Source organism: Eretmochelys imbricata, chromosome 8, assembly GCF_965152235.1.
Source record: "Eretmochelys imbricata isolate rEreImb1 chromosome 8, rEreImb1.hap1, whole genome shotgun sequence".
Taxonomy (NCBI): Eukaryota; Metazoa; Chordata; order Testudines; family Cheloniidae; genus Eretmochelys; species Eretmochelys imbricata.
The window spans coordinates 106663999-106690446 of record NC_135579.1 but is presented as its reverse complement, the minus strand read 5'-3'; the positions used below and the strand labels follow the sequence as shown (position 1 = coordinate 106690446).

Below are 26448 nucleotides of genomic sequence, written 5' to 3'. Positions count from 1 at the left end.
CCTGGCACCGCTGGGCCTGGCAGGTCAGAGCCCCGGCACCTCTGGGCCTGGCAGGTCACAGCCCCGGCACCGCTGGGCCTGGCAGGTCACAGCCCCGGCACCGCTGGGCCTGGCAGGTCACAGCCCCGGCACCTCTGGGCCTGGCAGGTCAGAGCCCCGGCACCTCCAGGCCTGGCAGGTCAGAGCCCTGGCACCGCTGGGCCTGGCAGGTCAGAGCCCCGGCACCTCTGGGCCTGGCAGGTCAGAGCCCCGGCACCGCTGGGCCTGGCAGGTCACAGCCCCGGCACCGCTGGGCCTGGCAGGTCAGAGCCCCGGCACCGCTGGGCCTGGCAGTTCACAGCCCCGGCACCTCTGGGCCTGGCAGGTCAGAGCCCCGGCACCTCCGGGCCTGGCACTTCAGAGCCCCGGCACCTCTGGGCCTGGCACTTCACAACCCCGGCACCTCCGGGCCTGGCACTTCACAGCCCCGGCACCTCCGGGCCTGGCACTTCACAGCCCCGGCACCGCTGGGCCTGGCAGGTCAGAGCCCCGGCACCGCTGGGCCTGGCAGGTCAGAGCCCTGGCACCGCTGGGCCTGGCAGGTCAGAGCCCCGGCACCGCTGGGCTTGCTTCATCAGGTTATGAATATAAAACAATTGCTTGAGCCCTGGCACCTCTTCCATAATAAATGAAATACTGCCGGCACCCCCTGCCCATCGCCAGCACCCCCAGTTCAGGAGCTCAGCCCTGCACCCCACAGAGCAACACAGAGAGGCAGGGGCCAGTGGGAACAGAACCCAGGAGTCCTGGCTCCCTCCCCCCCCGCCATTAGACTCCATTCCCCGCCCAGGGCTGGGGATGGAACCCAGGAGTCCTGCTCCTGTCTGGCACTGCCCTGAGAGCTGCTCTTTGGGCATGCGGCCCAGCCAATCAGAACGTGGCCTATTCCTGATGACTCTGGTGTCTGTGACAGCTGGGCTCCCATTGGCTGCTGACAGGCCAGGTGCCCCACCTGTGACCGTGGGGCGGAGGCTACGGGCCACCGTTGCCATGGCGCCAGCAGGTGGGGACCTACCGTAGATGTACATGATGGAGACGCACATGATGCAGGAGATGATGACCAGGGAGAAGCTGGCGGCGTAATTGTCCATCAGCAGGAGCCAGTATATCCCAGCCTGGAGAGAGCGGGGGTCAGAGTCAGATAGTCTGGGGACCGCCTTCCTCACCTGATGGGGACCAGCTGGAGCTAGACGTTGCAAAGCGGAGCCAGCCTGCACACCCTGAACCTGGCAGGAGCCCGGCTTGCATCACCAACACCCCAAGTTCTGCTCGCTGCTTTCCATCAGCCAGGCTCGTCTCGCCCACTGCTTCAGTTCAGGCCTCAGGCCAGGCCCATGTCTCCGGCTCTCTCTCTCCCACACTGCCCAGCAGGGTCCATAACGCTCCCACGCGGGGCCCACGGGTGGGGAGCAGACAGACCAAGGGGGCAGGAAGGAAGGGGGCTGGGGGAAGAGCCCCTGGGGCACTGGAGGGACAGTGGGGGGGAGGGGGCAGGTCAAAGGGGGCTCAGCAGGGCGAGCCCCCACAGGGCATTGGCGGGTGCCCTGGTGCCCATGCAGGGAGCCCCGCGCCCGTACCTGGGTGGTGAGTGGGACGCCCAGCAGGAAGCCCACCACGGCCATGCCCAGCGTCACAAACATCTTCCTGCGGATGATCCAGTCGTTCCCCACCTCGTCCACAATGGCCGTCACCAGCGTCTCCAGCAGGCAGAACTGGGCAGGGAGCCAGGGTCAGCCAGTGCCTGGCCTGGGCATGGTGCCCCCGGCTCCTCAGGCTGCCCCCAGCCCCCCCCTGGCTGCCCCCCAGCCCCTCATGCTGCCCCCCAGTCCCCCCAGCTGCCCCCAACTCCCCCGGCTCCTCACGCTGCCCCCACCCCTCCCGGCTGCCCCACCAACTCCCCCGGCTCCTCACGCTGCCCCCCAGCCCCCTCTGGCTGCACCCCAACTCCCCCGGCTCCTCACGCTGCCCCCCAGCCCCCTCTGGCTGCCCCCCAACTCCCCCGGCTCCTCACACTGCCCCCAGCCCCCCGGTTGCCCCCCAACTCCCCCGGCTCCTCAGGCTGCCCCCCAGCCCCTCCAGCTTTCCAGGCTGCCCCCAGCACCCTCAGCTGCCACCCCCAGCCCCCCCGCCCTGCTGCCCCCAACCCCCTGTGCCCTTCCCTTCCCCCTGGGGCCCCTTCTCTCACCCCCGCTGCCCTTTCCATCCCCCTGGGACCCCTCCCTGCACCCCCCTCTGCCCTCCCCACCCCCTGCGGCCCCTCCCCTCCCCCCTCTGCCCTCCCCACCCGCTTGTGCCCCTTCCCCGCACCCCCTCTGCCCTTTCCATCCCCCTGGGGCCTCATCCTGCACCCCTCTCTGCCCTTCCCACCCTCCTGGGGCCTCTCCCCACACCCCCTCTGCCCTTCCCACCCCCCTGGGGCCCCTCCCCTCACCCCCCCCCGCCCTCCCCACCCCCTGCGGCCTCTTCCCTCCCCCCTCTGCCCTCCCCACCCCTCTGGCGCCCCTCCCCTCCCCTCCCCCCTCTGCCCCAGGCCCTGGTACCTGCGTGCCCAGCCCCAGCAGGATGAGCATGAAGAAGAAGAGGATGGACCAGAGGGGCGAGATGGGCAGCAGCGTCAGGGCCTCGGGGTAGGCCACGAAGGCCAGGCCAGGCCCATGGTCGGCCACCTGGGAGACGTCCACGCCCAGGTGCTGGGCCATGAAGCCCAGGATGGAGAAGATGACGAAGCCGGCGTAGACACTGGTGGCGCAGTTGGTGATGCTGATGATGATGCTGTCCCTGCAGGGCAGGCGGGTCAGAGAGCCGGGGGCTCGGTGCACCGGGGGGCGGGGACCTGACCTGGCCGGCTGGGGAGGGCTGGGTGCAGTCAGGACGGGGGCTCAGCGCAGACAGAGCAGGGGGAGTGAGAAGGGGTAGCGGGGCTCGGGCCACCGGGGTTGGGGAGAGAATTCACCTGGCAGAGGGTGGGGTCAGGGAGGGGGTGTGTGGCCTGGGGGGAACACAGCCAGGCAGAGGGAAGTGGGGGGTGCAGTGAGACCGCGGAGGTGGGAGTTGGGGGCATGGCCCAGCAGGGGGGTGAGAGTTTAGGGGGGCATGGCCTGGCAGGGTGGGAGTCGGGGGGGCATGGCCCAGGCAGGGGGTGGGAGTCAGGGGGAGTGGCCCAGCAGGGGGGTGGGAGTCGGGGGGTGTGGCGGAACAGGGGATGGGAGTCAAGGGGTGTGACCGAGCAGGGAGGTGGGAGTCAGGGGGCATGGCCCATCAGGAGTGGGAGTTGGGGGGTGTGGCCCAGCAGGGGGGTGGGAGTCAGAGGGCACGGCCAGCAGGGGGGTGGGAGTCGGGGAGCGTGCCCCAGCAGGGGGTGGGAGTCGGGGGGCGTGTCCCACCAGGGGGGTGGGAGTCGGGTGATGTGGCCCAGCAGGGGGGTGGGAGTCGGGGGGCGTGGCCCAGCAGGGGGGTGGGAGTCGGGGGGCGTGGCCCAGCAGGGGGGGTGGGAGTTGGGGCCTGGCCCAGCAGGGGGGGTGGGAGTCAGGGGGCGTGGCCCAGCAGGCATGGGAGTCGGGCGGCGTGGCCCAGCGGGGGGTGGGAGTCGGGCGGCGTGGCCCAGCAGGGGGGTGGGAGTCGGGGGGCGTGGCCCAGCAGGGGGGTGGGAGTCGGGGGGCGTGGCCCAGCAGGGGGGGTGGGAGTTGGGGCCTGGCCCAGCAGGGGTGGTGGGAGTCAGGGGGCGTGGCCCAGCAGGCATGGGAGTCGGGCGGCGTGGCCCAGCGGGGGGTGGGAGTCAGGCGGCGTGGCCCAGCAGGGGGGTGGGAGTCGGGGGCGTGGCCCAGCAGGGGGGTGGGAGTCGGGGGCGTGGCCCAGCAGGGGGGTGGGAGTCAGGGGGCGTGGCCCAGCAGGGGGGGTGGGAGTCGGGGGGCCTGGCCCAGCAGGCATGGGAGTCGGGCGGCGTGGCCCAGCAGGGGGGGTGGGAGTCGGGCGGCGTGGCCCAGCAGGGGGGGGTGGGAGTCGGGCGGCGTGGCCCAGCAGGGGGGGGTGGGAGTCGGGCGGTGTGGCCCAGCAGGGGGGGTGGGAGTCGGGGGCGTGGCCCAGCAGGGGGGGTGGGAGTCGGGCGGCGTGGCCCAGCAGGGGGGGTGGGAGTCGGGCGGCGTGGCCCAGCAGGGGTTGGGAGTTGGGCGGCGTTGCCCAGCAGGGAGGTGGGAGTCGGGGGGTGTGGCCCAGCAGGGAGGTGGGAGTCGGGGGGTGTGGCCCAGCAGGGGGTGGGAGTCGGGCGGCGTGGCCCAGCAGGGGGTGGGAGTCGGGGGGCGTGGCCCAGCAGGGGGTGGGAGTCGGGGGCGTGGCCTGGGCAGGCGTGGCTCACCTGTAGCAGTTGTTGTGGAACTTGTTGTAGGATGCCATGGTGATGAGCCCCCCCCAGGCGCAGCCCAGAGAGTAGAAGATCTGGGAGGCAGCGTCTCCCCAGACCTGGCAGACACAGAGATGTTACCACTGGCAGAGAGGGCACCGGGCTCTCCCCTACACAATGCCATGGGGCAGGAGCCCAGCCCCGGGTCACCCTCACATCACACAGCCAGTGTTGGTAGCCGGAGATGGCCCAGGGCTGGATAGTGGGGAGGCTGCGGGTCGGGACCGAGGGGCGCTGGCAGCGCTGTGGGCCAGGGGCTGGGCTAGCAGGGGGCCTGGCTTAGCCTGGGGTCAGGCCCATGTGGGACCCAATGCTGCCTCCTCACGGCTCCTGTGTGGCCAAGAGTCTTTCCCTTCCCCTCCCATCTGTCTTTGGGGCAGGGCGGGGGACCTGGTGACCACACTGGGGGCCAGGGGCCCGGGTGAGGCGTTCCTGTGGTGTTCACAGCCGGGCCTGAGCAAGGGAAGGATCCTGTGCCCCAGGGAGGGGCAGGACCCCCTGCCCAGTGGGGACTGACACCGCACTGGGTGCTGGAAGGGCAGAGCTCAGACCCACCTTGGCATCCAGGATCTTGTCCCACTGGGGCGTCAGGTAGTACATGATCCCGGTGACGGCGCCCTCCAGGGTGATGCCGCGCACAAAGAGGATGGTGAGCACCACGTAGGGGAAGGTGGCTGTGAAGTACACCACCTGGACGGACAGACAGACAGCCACGGCTCATCCACGGCCCCCCACCGCTGTCCAGCCCAGCCAGGGAGCGAGGAGGGGCCCCCCATGGGCTCGGCCGGGGGCACCACTTGAACCCACAATGGAGGCTGCCCGGGAAGGCGGCTCAGCGAGCCCAGGGCCAGGAGGAGGGTGGGGCCGGGGGGAGCCCTGTGTGACGAAGGTGGGAGTTCTCGGTAATACCCGGAGGAGAGAACTGTATGGCTCCGTGCCACCCCCTTGGCAGAGCGACCCATGGGGCATCACAGATTCGTTTGCTCCCACGCTCGAGACAGAGGGAGTCAGCCGCGGGCCCGGCACACAAAGCGATCCTCACGACCGACGAGGCAGCTGGCCAGGGGATCGCAGCCTGGCGAACGCGGGGGGGGGCAGGGTCTGTGGTACCTGCGGAGACGTGGGGCTCTGACCCGGCACTGCTAGAACCGTGGCGCGGGGACAGGGCGGCAGGCGCCTCTCCTGCTAACCCAGTGCTCCCGGTGCCAGGCCAGGTGGGTGCCAAACCCGGCCCGTGCGAAGAGGGCTGCCGGGGGTCACGGAGCCCTCCAGAGCGTGAGAGTCTCCTCCAGGCACCTGTGTCGGGGGGCTTGCTGCACAGAGCTGCACTGCGGAACGGGGGGGCTGGAGCCTGGAGGCGGTGGGGCCGCGGGGCTTGCCCTGGAGGAAGGGGGCAGGGCCCCTTGGGGGGCCAGTGCACTGAGAGTTCCTCCAAGGGTAGGGCTTAAATTCTCATTGAGTATTTCCTGGAGCCCCCCACCCCCACCCCTCAACATGCCATAAAAATTCTAGGGCCCAGTGGGTGGGGCTCCGGGGTCCGGACTTCGGGCTTCAGCCGCTGGGCTGGGCGGGGTGTGTGGGAGCTTGGGGCTTCAGCCCTGCAGGGCAGTGGGACTCTGGGCTTTAGCCATGGGGACGGGGGGCAGGGGGGTGCTGGGGCTAGTGGCTTCTGCCCCATGGGTAAGAAAATATTTCCTGGAGCTCTGCCCCACACAGCTCCGGCTGGACTGAAGCCCTCTCCAAGGGACAGTCGAAAAGCTGGGGTGTAGCACAGAGCCTGTGGGTCTGGGATCAGGCACAAGGGAAGAAGAGACAAACATGTGGAGGGGAGGAGCCAGGCACAGGGAGGGGAGGAGCTATGGAGGGGGAGGAGCTAGGCTTAGGGAGAGGAGGAGCTATGGAGGGGGAGGGGCCAGGCTCAGGGAGGGGAGGAGCTATGGAGAGGGGAGGAGCCAGGCACAGGGAGGGGAAGAGCTATGGAGAGGGGAGGAGCCAGACACAAGGAGGGGAGGAGCTATGGAGAAGGGAGGAGCCATGCCAGGGATGAGAGGAGATATGGAGGGGGAGGAGCCAGGCTCAAGGAGGGGAGGAGCTATGGAGAGGGGAGGAGCCAGGCACAGGGAGGGGAGGAGCCAGGCTCAGGGAGGGGAGGACCTATGGAGGGGGAGGAGCCAGGCCCAGGGAGGGGAGGAGCTATGGAGGGGAAGGAGCCAGGCCCAGGGAGAGGAGGAGCTATGGAGGGGGCGGAGCCAGGCTCAGGGAGGGGAGGAGCTATGGAGGGGAAGGAGCCAGGCTCAGGGAGGGGAGGAGCTATGGACGGGAAGGAGCCAGGCTCAGGGAGGGGAGGAGCTATGGAGGGGGCGGAGCCAGGCTCAGGGAGGGGAGGGGGAGGACAGACTCTACTTGCTTTTCCTGATGACTTGACGCCCTTGAAGAGGCAGAGGAAGACGATGACCCAGGAGATGCCCAGGCAGCCCAGCAGGGGGAGCCGCACCTCGCCCAGGTTCCCGATGTCGTCCGAGAGCTTCAGCACGTACCGCCTGCCCCACGGGACACAGCGCGTGAGACGCCAGCTGCAGCCGTCTGCCAGCCCCCCGCCCCGGAGCCCCACCCCTCTGCCCCGGAGCCCCACCTTCTGCCCCAGAGCCTCACCTTCTGCCCCAGAGCCTCACCTGTCTGCCTCAGAGCCCCCCGCCTCTGCCCCGGAGCCCCACCCCTCTTTCCCAGAGCCTCACCCATCTGCCCCAGAGCTCCCCGCCTCTGCCCCGGAGCCCCCCGCCTCTGCCCCGGAGCCCCACCCATCTACCCAGAGTCACACGCCTCTGCCCCGGAGCCCCACCCCTCTGCCCCGGAGCCCCACCTTCTGCCCCAGAGCCTCACCTGTCTGCCTCAGAGCCCCCCGCCTCTGCCCCGGAGCCCCACCCCTCTTTCCCAGAGCCTCACCCATCTGCCCCAGAGCTCCCCGCCTCTGCCCCGGAGCCTCACCCATCTGCCCAGAGTCACACACCTCTGCCCCGGAGCCCCACCCCTCTGCCCCAGGGCCCTGCCTGTTTTCCCCAGAGCCCCACCCATCTGCCCTGGAGCCCCACCCCTCTTCCCCAGAGCCTCACCCATCTGCCCCGGAGCCCCACCCCTCTGCCGCGGAGCCCCACCCCTTTACCCCAGAGCCCCACGCCTCTTCCCCGAGCCCCACCTGTCTGCCCCAGAGCCCTGCCTATCTTCCCCAGAGCCCCACCCCTGTGCCCCAGAGCCTTACCTGTCTTCCCCAGAGCCCCTCTGCCCCAGAGCCCTGTCCCAGAGCCCCCCCTCTGCCCAAGAGCCCCACCCCTCTGCCCTGGAGCCCACCCTGTCTTCTCCAGAGCCCCACCCCTCTGCCCTGGAGCCCCCACTCTGTTCCAAAGCCCCGCCCCTCTTCTCTGGAGCCCCGTCCCTCTGCCCCAGAGCCCCACCCTGGACCTCTGCTCTGGCCACAGCAGCCCTGCCCCTCCCCCAGAGCCCTCAGCCCTCTGCAATGGGGAGTGCAATCCCCTCTGCCCTAGGCCGTCAGGAGACCCTGACCCCCGTCCCCACTGCCAGCGGGGCCCGGGTTTCCCCTGTGCCTGGCAAGGCCAGGCTGGGCTCTGCTTCAGGGCCCCGTGGGGCTGGCACCTCCAGAACTCCTCGCTGGGGCTGGTGCGCTTGAGCGTGTGGTTGAGGAGCTGGGTGAGGTTGAGGGGGGGCGCAGCGGAACCATTGGCGGCGTCCAGCACCCCGGAGCAGTCGGGCGTGTTCCAGGGGTTGGTGCAGTAGGTCCAGGGCAGCACCCGCGTCATGGAGGAGAAGAAGTAGTAGAAGGCGAGGCAGATCACCACGTTGTAGTAGATGCCAATGTACGTGGAGACCACCATCATCCCATAGCCCACACCTGGGGGGACAGGCAGCACGTGAGGGGAGGGGCAGACCTGGGGGGACGAGCATGTACGTGCAAGTGCGGAACAAAAGTGAGGGCAGGGTGAGTGTGCAAAACGAGTGGGGTTGTACCAGAGCAAGTATGTGTGTGTGCAAGTACGTGTGCAACAATTGTGTTCACATATAAGTGTGTATTAATGTGTGCAACAAGTGTGTGTCTGTGTGACGAAGTGGGACTGTTCTTAATGTTTCCTCTGAATAGTGTGGGGGTGCCTCAGTTTCCCCTATGCAGTTCTTAAGTGTCTAGGGGGTGGGGTAAGGGTGTATGATTGTTGCAGAGCCCTAGAGGGCAGGTGTGTGCAGGGATCTGGACACAGAGAATGGCCGACACCCTGTTTCCTGGCCACTGATGGCCTGGGCCCTTCCCCCCTGCAAGGTGAGAGCTAAAGGGTTGGAGAACAAAGGAATCCGGTGACCTCCTGGCCCGGGAAAGGGACAAAGCCCAGAGGAGGAGGGGCTGGAGGGAGTTTCAGGTGTGGGCTGGCTGGGACATGGAGTGAAGGGCAGACGTGGTTGTCTGGCTCACTGCCCCCCAAAATGGACCCAGCTGAGGGGTCCGGTTCTCTGCACCTGCAAGCTCTGTGTTAGACCATGTTCCTGTCGTCTAATAAACCTTCTGTGTTACTGGCTGGCTGAGAGTCCCGTCTGACTGCGGAGTTGGGGGGCAGGACCCTCTGGCTCCCCCAGGACCCCACCTGAGCGGACTGGCTGTGGGAAGCGCACGGAGGGGCAGAGGATGCTGAATGCTCTGAGGTCAGGCCCAGGAAGGGGGAAGCCGGGTGAGCTGTGTGTCCTGCAGACAGGCTGCTCACAGAGAGGAGACTTCCCCAGAGTCCTGACTGGCTTCGTAGGGAGCAGTTCCAGAGCATCGCCCGGGGACTCCGTGACACATGCAAACACGTGTGTGCATGTGCAAGAGTGTGTCAGAGCACGTGTGAACATACAGGTGAGGATGCAATGAGGCTGTTCAGAGATGAGTGTGTTTGTGTACAGCAGTGAATGTGTGAGTGTGTGCATGTGAATGGACAAGCTGGGTGTGTTTACAGGGTCAAGGGTGTAAGAAAGTGTACACATGAGCATGCAATAAGAGTGTATGCACAGGTGAGTGTGCAGGTTGAGTGTACAGGAGCAAGCGTGCCAAAGTGTGTGCAGCCTGTGGGCGTGTTGGTGCATGAGAGGGAACACACGTGCACATGTTGATGGTGTAGGAGAGCATGGAGGAGCGTGAATGGTGTGTGCAAACCTGAGCATGTGCTCCCAAGAGCGTCTGAGGGCAGGTGCGTGAGCATGAGGAGGGCTGGGCATGAGTGTGCACACAGCCAGGCATAAGTGTGCCTGGGGGGCATGAACGTGCGCAGGGCCAGGTGTGAGCGTGCGCAGGGCCGGGTGTGTATGTGCTGGGGTGGGCGTGAGTGTGTGCAGGGGTGGGTGTGAGCGTGCGCAGGGGTGGGCGTGAGTGTGCACAGGGCCAGGGGTGAGCGTGCACTGGGGGGCATGAGTGTGCACAGGGCCCGGGGTGAGCGTGCACTGGGGGGCATGAGTGTGCACAGGGTGAGCATGAGCATGCACAGAGTGGTTGAGAGCATGCACTGGGCAGGGCATTAGTGTGCACTGGGCAGGGCATGAGCATGTGCAGGACCGGGCATGAGTGTGTGCAGGGTGGTTGTGAGCATGCACAGGGCAGGCATGAGCGTGCTCAGGGTGAGTATGCAGAGGTCAGGTGTGAGCAGGCATAAGTGTGCACAGGTTAGGTGTAAGCATGGGCAGGGTGGGCATGAGTGTGCGCAGGGCTGGGCATAAGCATGTTCAGGGTGGGTATGAGTGCACTGGGGTGTACAAAGGGCAGGCATGAGTGTTCACTGGGTGGCCATAAGTATGCACAGTCTGGGCATGAGAGTGCACTGGGTGGGCGTGAGCATCCACAGTCTGGGTGTGAGTGTGCACAGGGCAGGTGCTAGCATGCACAGGGCAGGTGCGCGTGTGCACAGGGCAGGCATGAGCGTGCACAGTCTCGGCGTGAGCATGCTCAGTCTGGGTGCAAGCGTGCACAGAGCAGGCGTGAGCATGCCCAGGGTGGGCATGAGCGTGCCCAGGGTGTGGGTGAGTGTGCACAGGGCAGGTGTGAGCATGCAGAGTCTGGGCGTGAGAGTGCGCTGGGTGGACGTGAGTGTGCAAGGGCAGGTGTGAGCAGGCAGAGTCTGGGCGTGAGTGTGCGCTGGGCGGGTGTAAGCGTGCACAGGGCAGGCGTGAGCAGGCAGAGTCTGGGCGTGAGAGTGTGCTGGGTGGACGTGAGTGTGCAAGGGCAGGTGTGAGCATGCAGCATCTGGGCGTGAGAGAGCGCTGGGTGGGCATGAGTGTGCAAGGGCAGGTGTGAGCAGGCAGCGTCTGGGCGTGAGTGTGCGCTGGGCGGGTGTAAGCGTGCACAGGGCAGGCGTGAGCAGGCAGAGTCTGGGCGTGAGTGTGCGCTGGGCAGGTGTAAGCGTGCACAGGGCAGGCGTGAGCAGGCAGCGTCTGGGCGTGAGAGAGCGCTGGGTGGGCGTGAGTGTGCAAGGGCAGGTGTGAGCAGGCAGCGTCTGGGCGTGAGAGTGCGCTGGGTGGACGTGAGTGTGCAAGGGCAGGTGTGAGCATGCAGCGTCTGGGCGTGAGAGTGCGCTGGGTGGGCGTGAGTGTGCAAGGGCAGGTGTGAGCAGGCAGCGTCTGGGCGTGAGTGTGCGCTGGGCAGGTGTAAGCGTGCACAGGGCAGGCGTGAGCAGGCAGAGTCTGGGCGTGAGTGTGCGCTGGGCGGGTGTAAGCGTGCACAGGGCAGGCGTGAGCAGGCAGCGTCTGGGCGTGAGAGAGCGCTGGGTGGGCGTGAGTGTGCAAGGGCAGGTGTGAGCAGGCAGCGTCTGGGCGTGAGAGTGCGCTGGGTGGACGTGAGTGTGCAAGGGCAGGTGTGAGCATGCAGCGTCTGGGCGTGAGAGAGCGCTGGGTGGGCGTGAGTGTGCAAGGGCAGGTGTGAGCATGCAGCGTCTGGGCGTGAGAGAGCGCTGGGCGGGCGTGAGTGTGCAAGGGCAGGTGTGAGCAGGCAGCGTCTGGGCGTGAGTGTGCGCTGGGCGGGCGTAAGCGTGCACAGGGCAGGCGTGAGCAGGCAGCGTCTGGGCGTGAGTGTGTGCTGGGCGGGTGTAAGCGTGCACAGGGCAGGCGTGAGCGCCCTCTCACCTTTGAACATGGGGCTGATCCTCCAGACGCCCAGGCAGCCCTGGCTGGCGAACTGGCCGAAGGAGAGCTCCATGAAGAAGAGGGGGATGCCGCAGAAAACCAGCATGATGAAGTAGGGGAACATGAAGGCTCCTGGCGGGAGGCGCAGAGAGGTGAGGGTGGGGCAGGGCCAGGGCGGGCTGGGGCCCGTTGCCCTCTGGCCCTGAGAGCCAGCCCTGGGCTGCAATACCAGCCCCCCTGCTGACCCCGCCCTGCTCCCCGCAGCCCAGCGCCCCGCGTAGCCCAGCGCCCCCCTGCTGACCCCTGCCCGCGCCCCGTAGCCCAGCTCCCCCCTGCAGCCCAGCGCCCCCCTGCTGACCCCGCCCGCTCCCCGTAGCCCAGCACACCCCCGCAGCCCAGCGCCCCCCTGCTGACCCCTGCCCGCACCCCGTAGCCCAGCTCCCCCCTGCTGACCCCTGCCCACGCCCCGTAGCCCAGCACCCCCCCGCAGCCCAGCGCCCCCCTGCTGACCCCGCCCGCTCCCCGTAGCCCAGCTCCCCCCTGCTGACCCCTGCCCACGCCCCGTAGCCCAGCACCCCCCCACAGCCCAGCGCCCCCTGCTGACCCCGCCCTCTCCCCGTAGCCCAGCTCCCCCCTGCTGACCCCTGCCCACGCCCCGTAGCCCAGCACCCCCCCGCAGCCCAGCGCCCCCTGCTGACCCCGCCCTCTCCCCGTAGCCCAGCTCCCCCCTGCTGACCCCTGCCCACGCCCCGTAGCCCAGCACCCCCCCGCAGCCCAGCGCCCCCCTGCTGACCCCGCCCGCTCCCCGTAGCCCAGCTCCCCCCTGCTGACCCCGCCCGCTCCCCGTAGCCCAGCTCCCCCCTGCTGACCCCTGCCCACGCCCCGTAGCCCAGCTCCCCCCTGCTGACCCCTGCCCACGCCCCGTAGCCCAGCACCCCCCCACAGCCCAGCGCCCCCCTGCTGACCCCGCCCGCTCCCCGTAGCCCAGCACACCCCCACAGCCCAGCGCCCCCTTGCTGACCCCGCCTGTTCCCTGTAGCCCAGCGCCCCCCTGCTGACCCCTGCCCACGCCCCGTAGCCCAGCTCCCCCCTGCTGACCCCGCCTGCTCCCCGCAGCCCAGCTCCCCCCTGCTGACCCCTGCCCACGCCCCGTAGCCCAGCTCCCCCCTGCTGACCCCTGCCCACGCCCCGTAGCCCAGCACCCCCCCACAGCCCAGCGCCCCCCTGCTGACCCCTGCCCACACCCCGTAGCCCAGCACCCCCCCGCAGCCCAGCGCCCCCTGCTGACCCCGCCCTCTCCCCGTAGCCCAGCTCCCCCCTGCTGACCCCTGCCCACGCCCCGTAGCCCAGCACCCCCCCGCAGCCCAGCGCCCCCCTGCTGACCCCGCCCGCTCCCCGTAGCCCAGCTCCCCCCTGCTGACCCCGCCCGCTCCCCGTAGCCCAGCACACCCCCACAGCCCAGCGCCCCCTTGCTGACCCCGCCTGTTCCCTGTAGCCCAGCGCCCCCTGCTGACCCCTGCCCACGCCCCGTAGCCCAGCACCCCCCCGCAGCCCAGCGCCCCCCTGCTGACCCCGCCTGCTCCCCGCAGCCCAGCTCCCCCCTGCTGACCCCTGCCCACGCCCCGTAGCCCAGCTCCCCCCTGCTGACCCCTGCCCACGCCCCGTAGCCCAGCACCCCCCCGCAGCCCAGCGCCCCCCTGCTGACCCCTGCCCACGCCCCGTAGCCCAGCACCCCCCCGCAGCCCAGCGCTCCCTTGCTGACCCCGCCCGCTCCTTGCAGCCCAGCGCCCCGCGTAGCCCAGCTCCCCCCTGCTGACCCCTGCCCACGCCCCGTAGCCCAGCACCCCCCCGCAGCCCAGCGCCCCCTTGCTGACCCCGCCTGTTCCCTGTAGCCCAGCGTCCCTCGCAGCCCAGTGCCCCCCTGCTGACCCCACCCTGCTCCCCGCAGCCCAGTGCCTCCCTGCTGACCCCACCCTGCTCCCCGCAGCCCAGCGCCCCCTGCTGACCCCACCCTGCTCCCCATAGCCCAGCGACCCCTGCTGACCCCTCCCACAGCCCAGCACCCCCCACAGCCCAGCGGCCCCTGCTGACCCCACCCTGCTCCCAGCACCCCGCATAGCCCAGCACCCCTCTGCTGACCCCACCTGCTCCCCGTAGCCCAGCGTCCCTCTGCTGACCCCGCCCGCTCCCTGCAGCCCAGCGCCCCCCTGCTGACCCCGCCTGCTACCCGCAGCCCAATGCCCCCTGCTGACCCCACCCTGCTCCCCGCAGCCCAGTGCCCCCCTGCTGACCCCGCCCGCTCCCTGGAGCCCGGTGCCCTTTGCAGCCCAGCACCCCCCTGCTGACCCCTCCCGCAGCCCAGCACCCCCCGCAGCCCAGTGTCCCCCTGCTGACCCCACCCTGCTCCCCGCAGCCCAGTGCCCCCCCTGCTGACCCAGCCCGCTCCTCGCAGCCCAGTGCCCCCTGCTGACCCCACCCTGCTCCCCGCAGCCCAGCGCCCCCCTGCTGACCCCACCCACTCCTGCTGCCAGGCCGCACAGGGGCACGCACCTCCCCCATTGCGGTAGCAGAGGTAGGGGAAGCGCCACACGTTGCCCAGCCCCACGGCGTAGCCCACACTCGTCAGCACAAACTCAATCTGGTTGGTCCAGTTGCCCCGTTTCACGTTCTCGTCTCTCTTGGTCACCTCCCCAGGGACGGCGCCATTCTGCGGAGAGAGGGGGCAGGTGCCATTAGCAATGGGGTGCCCCCCAGGGCCCTGCCCAGCTGGAAGCAGCCCCCCCGTGGGAGAAAATGGGGGAGGGGAGATACTGCACTACGCAGCCAGCTTCCCCCCTATTCGGCCCCCGTGGCTGCTCCAATCCTCCGCCCTGGATGTGGGGGCCCCCAGCCCTGCAGGGATGGGGGAGGACCCCGGCCCCTGTAGGGAGGAGGAGGGGGACCCCGGCTCTGCAGAGAGGGGGCAGGGGAGGGGGACTCCAGCCCCTGCAGGGGGAGGAGGCAGTGGGTCCCCAGCTGTGCCCCCTACCCCCCGCCCCTGCTGCAGGGAAGCTGGAGTCTGCGACTCATACAAAGCAGGGCTGAGTCGAGGAAGCACAAAGCCGCCTCTGTTCCCACGGTCCCCCCGCCCCCCGGCCCAGCCTGCGGGGCCGCGCTGGACAGCCGGAGCCTCCGGCACGGTGAGCTTAGAGCCGCGGGGGGAGGGGACTGACCCCCCAGCCCCCACCACATCCACAGGTGGGTGGCAAAGTGACACCCCCAAGGTGGGGACAGCAGCAGTGCCAGAAAGCTGGCACTGGGGGGCTGGGGGCCAGGACTCCTGGGTTCCCACCCCAGCTCGGGGAGCAGGGGCTCTCAGCTTTGCCAGGCTCCTGTACCCCTTGCAGGGGCTGAGGTGTGTGGCGCCCCCCAAGTTACACCTCACTTAAAAACCACTTGATCCAGACTCAGACACGAAACTACAGACGTGCCCCAGCTGCTGGTACTGGACCATTTCCTCCGTTCTCCTGGTACCGAATCAGGAGAAATCGATGGGCTGGAATACAACACTGGCCTTGTGTGTCAGTGTGTAGCACACCCAGGACTAGGCACAGCTCCCTGACTGTGCAACCGGAGCTTGTACTGACTCGGCCGGTGCTTCTCATTGGCCCAGGCAAATCCCTTTCCCCCAGCAGAGCTCGGGGCCCCCCGGGGTACATGCATCCCTGGCTGAGACCCACTGCGCCATGGGAAAGTGTCTCCCCCGTCTTGTGGTGCTAGGAGGACAAGAGCCCCGACCTCCCTTCTCCGGCCCGGTCAGCAGGGCCGTGGGTCTCAACCTGGGGTACCCCTGGGGCACGCAGAGGTCCTGCAGGGGGCATGTCAACTCATCTAGGTCAGTGTTTCTCACGCTGGGGTTGTGACCCCTTACAGGGCAGGTTTAGGGGGCTGGCATTAAGGGGCAAGTGCACGGGGCCCCACAGGGGTGGGACGAAGTGGGACTGTTCTTAATGTTTCCTCTGAATAGTGTGGGGGTGCCTCAGTTTCCCCTGTGCAGTTCTTAAGTATCTAGGTGGTGGGGTAAGGGTGTACGATCCTTGCAGAGCCCTAGAGGGCAGGTGTGTGCAGGGGTCTGGACACAGAGAATGGCCCACACCCTGTTTCCTGGCCACTGATGGCCTGGGCCCTTCCCCCCTGCAAGGTGAGAGCTAAAGGGTTGGAGAACAAAGGAATCAGGTGCCCTCCTGGCCTGGGAAAGGGGAAAGCCCAGAGGAGGAGGGGCTGGAGGGGGAGGCAGTTTGGGGCTGGCTGCGGACATGGAGTGAAGGGCAGACGTGGTTGTCTGGCTCGCTGCCCCCCAAAATGGACCCGGCTGAGGGGTCCTGTTCTCTGCACCTGCAAGCTCTGTGTTAGACCATGTTCCTGTCGTCTAATAAACCTTCTGTTTTACTGGCTGGCTGAGAGTCAGGTCTGACTGCGGAGTTGGGGGGCAGGACCCTCTGGCTTCCCCAGGACCCCGCGTGGGCGGACTCGCTGTGGGAAGCGCACGGAGGGGCAGAGGAGGCTGAATGCTCCGAGGTCAGACCCAGGAAGGTGGAAGCCATGTGAACTTCTTGCCCTGGAGACAATCTGCTCCCCGAGAGAGAAGAGTCCTGCCTGGCTTCATGGGGAGCAGTTCCAGAGTATCGCCCGGGGACTCCGTGACAACTGGTGGGAGCGGTGGGATCTACTGCACCCCGTGGATGGCGCTTCCTGCAGTAAGTGACGGGGGAGCAGTAAAACGAAGGGGGATTGACGAGGACCAGGCGTGCTGAAGGCTCAGAGATGAGCGGTTTTGGGGGGCGGTTAACCCCTGGGAGTGTGTGACTAGCGAGAAGGACTGTGCAGTGTTGGGGTCCCCCTGGGGACTGCAGTGAGCAGTCTCAGGGGCGGAGGGGCCTGCAGCTTGGCCCTGGGAGAGAGAAGGACTTTTGCAGTAACAGGGTTCCCCTGGGAATTGCAGCGAGCAGTCCAAGGGGCGGAGGAGTCTGCAGCTCGACCCTGGCAAAGAGGTGGTGACCTCGAGAAGGGCTGGCACACTAGGGGTTCTCCCTGGAAACCGTGGGGAGCTGAGAGCACACAGGCCTGTGAGTCCACAACAACTTGGGAAGAGCGGAATGATGGCCTGTCACCGTCTCCTGAAGAAGGACACTGTAACCCTGTGCAGAAAGAGAGGGTCGCGCGTTGGAAAGTTCACCAAAGCAGAGTTCATCGTGCAGCTGGAGGAGGATGACCGCTCTAAGGAGCAGATTCCTGACCCCAAATGGGGCTATAGCAGGATCTGGGAGCAGCTGGAGTGGTAGCCAGGCATCCCCAAGACTCCTGTCCCCGACCAGACGGGGGTCTTCACGATCGGGTTCCCCATCGGGGGATCGAGACGGACGGGATTGGAGCTGAGTCTGAGAGAGCAAGAGGACCGTGGGAGACAGCGAGAGCCCGAGAAAGAGCTGCAGAAGCAGAAGCAGCATGAACTGGCGGTGGGGGAGCAGAGAGGCCTAGGGGACCTCCCGGGGTGAGTGGGGCTAGACCCCGGGGGGCCAGTTCTGCAGGGAACCTTGACACTGAATTGCTGCCCCTGGTTAAGGAGGGGGGGGATGTGGATGCCCACCTCACTGCCTTTGAGCAGGCCGGCGATTTGAACCAGGGGGACCCTGCGGAAAAGCCCCGGTGTCTAGCTCCCTTGCTGGATCCCAAGGCCATAAACTCCGTCAGCCAGATGGGTGGGGAGGTGGACAGGCTCCCACTCCTGACCCCAACCTATATGTCTGTGGAGTTTCCTGGGCTCAGGCCCCTTGGACCCCCAGTGGGAGTAGAAGGTGTTGGTCAATGGGGAGACATTCCTGGGGTTTCAGAGTAGCAGCCGTGTTAGTCTGTATTCGCAAAAAGAAAAGGAGGACTTGTGGCACCTTAGAGACTAACCAATGTATTTGAGCATGAGCTTTCGTGAGCTACAGCTCACTTCATCGGATGCATTCAGTGGAAAATACAGTGAGGAGATTTATATACACAGAGAACATGAACCAATGGGTGTGACCATACACACTGTAACCAGAGTGATCACGTAAGGTGAGCTATTACCAGCAGGAGAGCAGGGGCGGGGACCTTTTGTCGTGATAATCAAGGGGGGCCATTTCCAGCAGTTGACAAGAAAGTCTGAGGAACAGCGGGGGTGGGGGTGGGGGGGTGGGGGGAAGGGGGATGGGGAATAAACATGGGGAAATAGTTTTACTTTGTTGTAATGACCCATCCACTCCCAGTCTTTATCCAAGCCTAATGTAACGGTGTCCAGTTTGCAAATTAATTCCAATTCAGCAGTCTCTCGTTGGAGTCTGTTTTTGAAGTTTTGTTGTTGAAGAATTGCCACTTTTAGGTCTATAATCGAGTGACCAGAGAGATTGAAGTGACTGGTTTTTGAATGTTATAATTCTTGACATCTGATTTGTGTCCATTTATTCTTTTACGTAGAGACTGTCCAGTTTGACCAATGTACATGGCAGAGGGGCATTGCTGGCACATGATGGCATAGATCACATTGGTAGAATTATAACATTCAAAACCAGTCGGAGAACACGTCAATCTCTCTGGTCACTCGATAGGTGCAGGCTCAGATGGAGGAAGGCAGATGGCTCAGCAGCAGGGCGCTGGGACAGTGTGTGTCCAGGGCTGATATGGGAGCAAGTCACTTCTAAGGGAGGTGAAACGTGGGGTCCACAAGACAAGCCTGGTTCAAATCGCCGGCCTGCTCAAAGGCAGTGAGGTGGCATCCACATCCCCCGCCTCCTGCCAGGGGTCCCAGTCTGGGCAGACTGAGAGGCGCTGCCATACAGCCTGTGTTAGCCTGCGGAACTGGCTGCCACAGGGAGTCGTCGAGGTCACAGGCTCGACTCAGAGAGGGATGAGGTGTGTGTTGGCCCAGAGTCATCACAGTTCACGCTTGCGCAGAGCATGGGGGGGGGGTGGACCCCCTCTCCAGGACAGGGTCCTGAAGCCGACCTCTGACCATGAGGGTCAGGGTGGGCCCTGGGTGGGGGATCGTCCCCCATCTGCTGCTGTGGGGTTCCTGCTCCCCCATCCACACACGGTGCTGGGCACTGCCGGCGCTGGGACAAGGGGCTGGATGGGCCAAGGGGAAGCGTGCGCGGTGAGCCCTGCACCCCGATGCTCGGAGCCCACAGGGACAGGGCTGCAGATGTCCTGATGAGACGGGGGGCAGTAGCAAGGTTGTGTGGGCACCCAGCCCACCCTGCTGGGAGAGGGGGGGAATCGGGAGGGGCACCTGGGTTCTAGGTCACCCCAGGCACCACCAGAGGGGAGACCAGACCGGCTCCTGGGGGGTGACAAAATCCTTGGGGGAGCTCTAGGCCCCCCTGCAAGCCCCATCCCCTGCTGTGAGAGAAGTCCCTGGCACCCCTGCCCAGAGAATGCACAGCGGAGATTACGGGGTCCGGGGCTGCTCTCAGTTACGCCTGCGCCCAGCTTTGCACCCCCCAGCAGGGGCCCTGGGCCCTGTCCCATGGCACCGAGAGCTCAGTGGCAGGGCGGGAGCTGGGTGCCCGATGCCAGGTGGGCACTTCCAGCACATCCCAGAATGAGCTCATTCTCTGGGGGCAAGAATGGCGCTTTGTCCCGGGCCTAAGGCCCCCTCCTGCTGCGGGGCGGCTGGTGTCGGCGCTGTGTTGGGCTCACAATGCAGCCTCACACCAGGGCCCAACAAAGGAGCGGCTGCGGCTGGCGGCAGCCTGGGGGGCCCAGCACCCTGCAAGCGAGGGGCACACAGCATGCACTGTGACCTTGCCCTTGGCCAGGCTGGCACTTTGCACAAGGGCCCCCCGGGAACCCAGCCCTCCGGTGCCCTCACTCACCATGGCTGGGCCTGCTTCGGTTTTGCCTCGTGTGCCCTGGCCCAGGCCGAACTGATTCGCCTTCACGGGCGCAAGAAAGCCCCTGCCCTCCCCAGGGTTGTTGGGAGTGGAGCCCCCAGCTCCGGTGAACCCCCTCTGCTCACTGGCTGCGCCCCTGTGTCCTGCATACAGGCTCCCCCTCCAGAGACACAGCACCCCCGCGCTTGTCTCCTGCCCCCCGCCTGCCCCTGGCCTTGCCCCTGCGGAGCAGCGCCCGCTCTGAGCGGCCCCCAGCCCAGCCACCGCCACGGAGCCCAGCCAGGTACAGGGAGGGGCCCCCTCCTGCCACAGCTCCCACCTGGTGAGCTCCCAGGCTGGGCCTGGCAGTGACCCCGGGCCAGCACCCCGATGTCCGGCTGGGCAGGGAGACGGCGCCCCAGGGCTTTAGGGGATCTGTGTCTCCTTGCCCCGGGGGCGTGGGGTGGGGGCACCAGGTGAGCTCTCAGCCCTGCACTGGGAGCTGAGGGGATGCCGGCCGTTCGCCCCGCAGCACGTGTGGCCTCCGATCGCTAACAGCTGCTGCGAGCGCCCTGCCAATGCAGCCGTGCTTCGGATCTGCCTCAGGCGCGAGGAGCACCGGAGCGTGTTATTCCATTAGCAGCCGGGCGGCTGCTCGGCCAAGCCAGCATCTGCTGAGAGCCGCCCAGCCCCACCACCGCTGCCCCCCAGCCGAGACCCAGCCTGGGCAGGGGGACGGGCGGGATGTCCTACCCCCAGAGAGAAGCCACAGCCCCATTGAGCCAGTGGGCATCCTGGCCCCAGGGCTGTGAATGGGGGTCCCCCAGCTCACAGGGCATGGGAGGGGGCGCGTCGGGGCTCTCTTCTCCCAGCCTGCCCCATTCCCGGTGGGCCCCCAGTCCCTGCCCTGCCACATGCCACATGGGCACTCAGAGCCCAGCAGATCTGGAGAGGGGCGCTTGGCCCTCCCTGCTGCACACCAGGGCCCAGGGCGGCTCTCCAGCCCCACACACTGCAGGAGGCTGCCAGCCCATGCCTCGCCCTGCCACTCCCAGAGCCTTCGATGCTGACCCATGGCGGGTGCAATGGGGGCTGTGTGGGAGCCTGGCCTAGAGGGGCAGGAAGTGACCCCAACCCCCATCCCGGCAAGCTCGAGACACAAGGCTGGCCCTGCATGTGACCGGGCCACACAGCTGCTTGCCCCATTTGCGGGCTTACATGCCTGGCTGCCCAGCCTGCGTGGGGGGCACGAGATGCACAACTGCACAGGGATTTCAGCATGGAGCTGTGGGCTGAGAGCAGCACCCGGCTCGTCTCTGCAGCGCCCGGCTGAGGGAACAGCTGCCCACATCTCCCGCAGCCCCCGCAGTCCTCTTCTATACTGTAGGCCTTTACCTCTGCCCTCTGGGCCTGCCCGGGCCCCTCTTGCCCCCCACAGGCAGGGAGCCGAGGGCTGGCACGTGCGGCAAGCAGGTCTCCCTGGGTGCTGCCAGCCTCTCTGCGAGACGGGGTGTGCCGGCCCTGACCCCTTTGCCGGGGGAGGAGGAATGGGGAGGGGGGGAGACTGTGCAGCCCACGTGCGCAGGCTAATTGCCTGATTGACTTGCAGAGCAGTGGAAGAACTGCTAACGAGGCTGGCTGCTGTTCAGCCTAATCAGCAGCAGCGTCCCTGGGCCAGGGGCTGGGCGCCCGCCCCCGCAGGTGAAGCCATGAGGAGTCAGGTTCAGACCCAGGCGATGACCCTGGGGGCAGCCGTGCCAGGGAGTGCCTGGTGCCTGGCATGGGGGCCCTGGCTCCATGGGCAGCCCCTTGCAGCACTAAGGGGGGCAAGGGGGCAAAGCAGCCTGTCGGGCCAGACCCAGCGCCCCGGCCCCTGCCACGAGGCCCTATCTGCCCCCCTGCCCTGGCAGACAGGGCCCTCAAGCTCTGCTCCCGGGGGAGGGGCCCAGAGCCCAAGTCCTACTCACCCCACGACCTCACGGGGCGCAATGTTGCCACAGTCATGCCCAGCCAATGAGACGCGGCGGGACGCCAGGGCCGTGCCTATGGCCCTCACCCCACCTTGGCCCTGCCTTGGCCTGGGACAGGCACCTGGGACCCCTGCCTGGGCCCCCTGGGAAGAGCCCTGCCCCGGGAGAGACGCGCCAGCCCCTGCCGTGAGCCCAGCCGCGGGCAGTCCCAGTGCGCGGCCAGGCCTGTTGGACAGGGGCACCTGCGCGCCAGGGAGCACGGCAGCCCATCCCGGCGCAGGCCCGAGCTGTCGGCACCCACTGCCCCGTGCCCCACACTGCTTGGATCCCGCACGCCCCCGGCCCCCCGGCGGCTGCCTCCCCAGCTCGGTCCGCGTCGCTCCCACAGCCAGCCATGGACAGGCCCCCGCCTGCCTCCCCCCGCAGCCTGCATGGACAGACGCGGCCTGCCCCGGGCCATCTCAGCCCTGAAGCAAACGCAGCCACAGCACAGGCCCCACTGGGAACCCAGCAACCAGCGTAACCAGAGCCACGGCCCCCCGTGGTCCCTGGCACCAGCCCGGCTCGAAGGTGGCTCTGCTCTGAGCCCCGACGCACAGGGGGCCTCGCTCACAGCCAGGCCCCGTGGACTGAGTCCGGCTGACGGCAGTGGGTGCGCACACGCGCACACGCTTACACACACATGCTTACACACGCTTACACACACACGCTTACACACATGCATGCTTACACGCACACACACTTACACACACGCTTACACACACTTACACACATGCATGCTTACACGCACGCACACACTTACACGCACACGCTTACACACACACACTTACACACACTTACACACACGCTTACACACACGCTTACACACATGCATGCTTACACGCACACACACTTGCACACACGCTTACACACACACACTTACACGCACACACACACTTACAAACACGCTTACACACGTGCATGCTTACACGCACACACACACGCACACACGCTTACACGCACACTTACACACATGCATGCTTACACACACACACACTTACACGCACACACTTACACACACGCGCACTTACACATGCTTACTCACACGCTTACACTCATGCATGCTTACACGCACTCACACACTTACACACACACGTTTACACACATGCATGCTTACACGCACACACACACACACGCTTACACACACTCACACACTTACACACACACGCTTACACACACACGTTTACACACATGCATGCTTACACGCACACGCACACACACGCTTACACACACGCACACACTTACACACACACGCTTACACGCACACGCTTACACGCACACCCCTGCACTGGTGCAGGTACACACACACCGGAGCCAGCTTATCCCAGCCCTTTGCCCTCCCTGGTGCCAGAGCCTCACCCTTCACACCGACGCCGGTGGGGTGGGCCAGGGCCAGGCACTCGCTCCCGCAGGCCCCGGCGGGAAGGGACCTGCCCGACATCACGCATGGGCTAGGCGAGAACCCAGGCGTCCTGGCTCCTTCCCCTGCCTTCGCCAAACACCCCTCCCCCCAGGCTGGCCCAGTGAGCAGCACGTGAGGGCAGCCAGGCGGGCATCACGCCCCAACGTGCTCCCAGGCCCGTTACAGTCCGCAGCTCATAGTCTCAAAGGGCAGAAGGGGCCATCGTGATCCGGCCTGACCCATACATGGCCCAGCCCCTCACCCCCCTTCCTGTAACAGACCCCAACCTCTGGCTGAGTCGCTGACGCCCTCGAGTCATGGGGTAGACGTCACAGTACAGAGCATCTGCCATGTACCCTCCTTCAAACCAGCGAGTGCCCTGTGCCCCGTGCTGCAGGGGAAGGCGAAACGCCCTCACGGTCTCTGCCAGTCTGACTCAGGGGAAATTCCTTCCCCACCCCAAACCTGGTGACCCGTTAGACCCTGAGCATGGCAAGACCCCCGCAGCAAGACACGCGGGCGAGAATTCTCTGCAGTGACTCAGAGCCCTCCCCACCTAGAGCCCCATCCCCGCCCGCGTCTGGGGTCACAAGCGTTTCCGGGGCCAGACTGATCCCTGACCTGACCCCAGCCCCCGCAGGGTCACTAGGCCAGACTGCCCCGAGTCACAACCGCACCTCAGTCAGGAGTCACCCCCGGCGGTGCAGGGGGAGGAGCGGGTCACCAGGCCCAGGCTCTGGACCAGCTGCCCCCTCTCTGTGCCGGGGCCTGGCTGTGAGCCTCACTGGGGGCAGCAGCCAGGCCAGGGCGCCCTGGGCACCGAGAACCCCCCCCCCCCGACATCATCAGCCTCTGGCGCCAACCTCACAGCTGGTTCCCGTGGGGAGGGCTGTGAGGTCACAGGCAGAGAGCTGGGGGGGGCACATGAGGAATAACCAGACGCTAATTAAATGTTTCTAAATAGCCAGTTCCCAGCCCTTCCCCCAGCAGCACCTCCCCAGGGACACCCCCCAGCGCGGCTTGGGGGAGGGGACGCTGCACCGAGGGGGCCTTCCTGGGCCAGCCTGCCATCCTCTGGGTCCCAACCCTGCCCCGGGACAGGGAGCCCCACAGCAGCACAGGCTCCGGGGAGGGGGTGCTGGGCTGACAGTCCAGCCACGGGGCAGGGGGCTGTTCGGCCCACATGTCCTTCTCCCTTGGCAGCTCCTGGAGCCCGCCGGTGCGGGGCACTGCCTGCCCCGGGCCCATCTTCTCCTGCTCCTCTAGCTGCACGAGGACAGGGGCGCTCCGGGGTTGGCTGCAGGGGACGGCTCCTGCCAGCCTGCACCTCCTACGGCAGCTCGGGGCCCGGGCCGGCACTGGGCCCCTTCCGCCCGCCACCCCGGTGCCACGCGACCCCGGCCACGGATCCCCTGCTGCAGACTGGGAGCAGGCTGGGCTCCACCCCAGCAGCGGGTGCGACTGTCTGTGTCACAGGCCACCCGAGAGGGGCAGATGAACACAGCAAATGTGTGTGTGTGTGTAACTGTGTGTGTAACTCTGCATCTGTGTGTAACTGTGCATCTGTGTGCAACTCTGTGCGTAACTCCCCTCCCCCAGCTCTGCCGGTGCCCCTCACTCCTGACCCACAGCCCCTGCTATCCCAGCCCTGGGCTCTCCACACAAGGGCCTGTCTACACGGAGATATCTGAACCGATGCAAACCCCGGTGTGGATGTGCTGACTCCACCAAGACATGGCTCTGCCAGCCCCGGAGATGCAAAGACCCCGCATCCAGATTGCGCCATGTCCCAACTGCCCGGCCAGTTTGGGGGAAGCTCAGCTTCCCTTCGGGGCCCTGGGCTTCCGTCCTCCCCACGTCCCCAGCGAGAAGCTGAGGCCATTCACATGGGGAGCACCCTGCCCAGATACCTCAGCCCTACTGCTCCCCTTGGATTGGCTTTAACTTCCTAAGCAGATACACGGCTGTTAAAGGGTTGCTGCGTTCCAGCCCAGAGCTGGCTGCAGCTCAGTGATGGGAGAGCGCAGGAGCCGACCACGCTGGGGCCAGGAGGGAGCGAGGGCCCAGGTGACAGAGCCACAGACTTTCAAGCAGGTCATTCCCCTTCCTCCCTGTCACAGAGTCCCCGGGCGATGCTCTGGAACTGCTCCCCATGAAGCCAGGCAGGAGTATCCTTTTTGTGAGCAGACTGTCTGCAGGACACACAGCTCACCCCGCTTCCCCCTTCCTGGGTCTGACCTTGGAGCATTCAGCATCCTCTGCCTCTTCGTGCGCTTCCCCCAGCGAGTCCGCTCAGGCAGGGCTCCTGGGGAAGCCAGAGGGTCCTGCCCACAACTCCGCAGTCAGACGTGACTCTCAGCCAGCCAGTAAAACAGAGGTTTATTAGATGACGGGAACATGGTCTAACACAGAGCTTGTAAGTGCAGAGAACCGGACCCCTCAGCTGGGTCCATCTTGGGAGACAGTGAGCCAGACAACCCCGTCTGCCCTTCACTCTATGTCTCCAGCCCGCCCCAAACTGAAACTCCCTCCAGCCCCCCCTCCTCTGGGCTTTGTCCCTTTCCCGGGCCAGGAGGTCACCGGATTCCTTTGTTCTCCAACCCCTTTAGCTCTCACCTCCCAGGGGGGAAGGGCCCAGGCCATCAGTGGCCAGGAAACAGGGTGTCGGCCATTCTCTGTGTCCAGACCCCTGCACACACCTGCCCTCTAGGGCTCTGCAAGGATCATACACCCTTACCCCACCCCCTAGATACTTAAGAACTGCACAGGGGAAACTGAGGCACCCCCACACTATTCAGAGGAAACATTAAGAACAGTCCCACTTCGTCACATCCCCCAAAATCCCCAGCTGGAGGCTCTGCTCCTGCCTGGTGTTTCCACCCCTTGCTCCTGGATAGTGCGACCTGGGGCCAGGCGCTGCCTTCAAGGCCTGTCTTCGTCTGCTCTGCTGAAGGGAAACTGAGGCACAGAGTGGGACCGAGTCGCTGCAGCCAATGGCAGGCAAAGGCAAGGAGCTTGGTCCCTGGGCAGGGCAGCACCTGTTCAAAGCCCTTGTCTGCCACGGAACGGGTCAGGGCTGCTCTGCCCCTGTGGGCACAGGATGGCACCGCAGGACTAGGGGACTGCAGCAGCTTGGCCGGGTCAGACACACTGGGCACCAGGGGGCACCAACTTAACTACACCCTCAAGCGAAGAGCGTCTCCCCACGCCCAGCCCTCCCCGCCACGTCCAGCTCTCCAGCCTATAACCCGGGCACCAGCAACTCAGACCCACCCTGGCCTCCTCCAGGCCAAGCTGGGCCTGAATCTCCCTGATTCTCTCTGCAGGACACCTGGAAGATGCGGCCTTTGTTGCTGGTTCAAACCCTCAGCCAGGCTGGTCTCCCGGCTTCCCTTGGGCCTGTTACTGTGGGCAGGACAAACGCAGCCCTGCCCCGCTCAGCTCCCTTCGGAGCCCTGCTGCAAGGCTCCCGCTCCTCGCCCGGCCCTTTGCCCACATCCCTTCTCTCTGCACCCCCCCGCGGCCTGCCCCTTCTCTGCTGCAGCAAAGGGAACCTGCTCAGCCGTCTGCACGGCCTTA

General features: G+C 66.4%; 1 protein-coding gene across 3 annotated transcripts in view; it reads right to left on the bottom strand.

Moving 5' to 3' along the window:
- SLC6A9 (solute carrier family 6 member 9) overlaps nt 1-26448 on the bottom strand; it is a 59446-nt gene that overhangs the window by 7152 nt on the left and 25846 nt on the right. For all 3 annotated transcript variants that reach the window (XM_077823778.1, XM_077823779.1, XM_077823777.1), the window contains 9 exons: nt 14132-14288; nt 11582-11713; nt 8084-8339; nt 6843-6975; nt 4991-5125; nt 4391-4494; nt 2580-2817; nt 1617-1751; nt 1055-1154 (listed from right to left, as the gene is read on the bottom strand). In XM_077823778.1, coding sequence (XP_077679904.1) covers nt 1055-1154; nt 1617-1751; nt 2580-2817; nt 4391-4494; nt 4991-5125; nt 6843-6975; nt 8084-8339; nt 11582-11713; nt 14132-14288 — 1390 coding nt within the window. The remainder of the gene's footprint in view (nt 1-1054; nt 1155-1616; nt 1752-2579; nt 2818-4390; nt 4495-4990; nt 5126-6842; nt 6976-8083; nt 8340-11581; nt 11714-14131; nt 14289-26448) is intronic.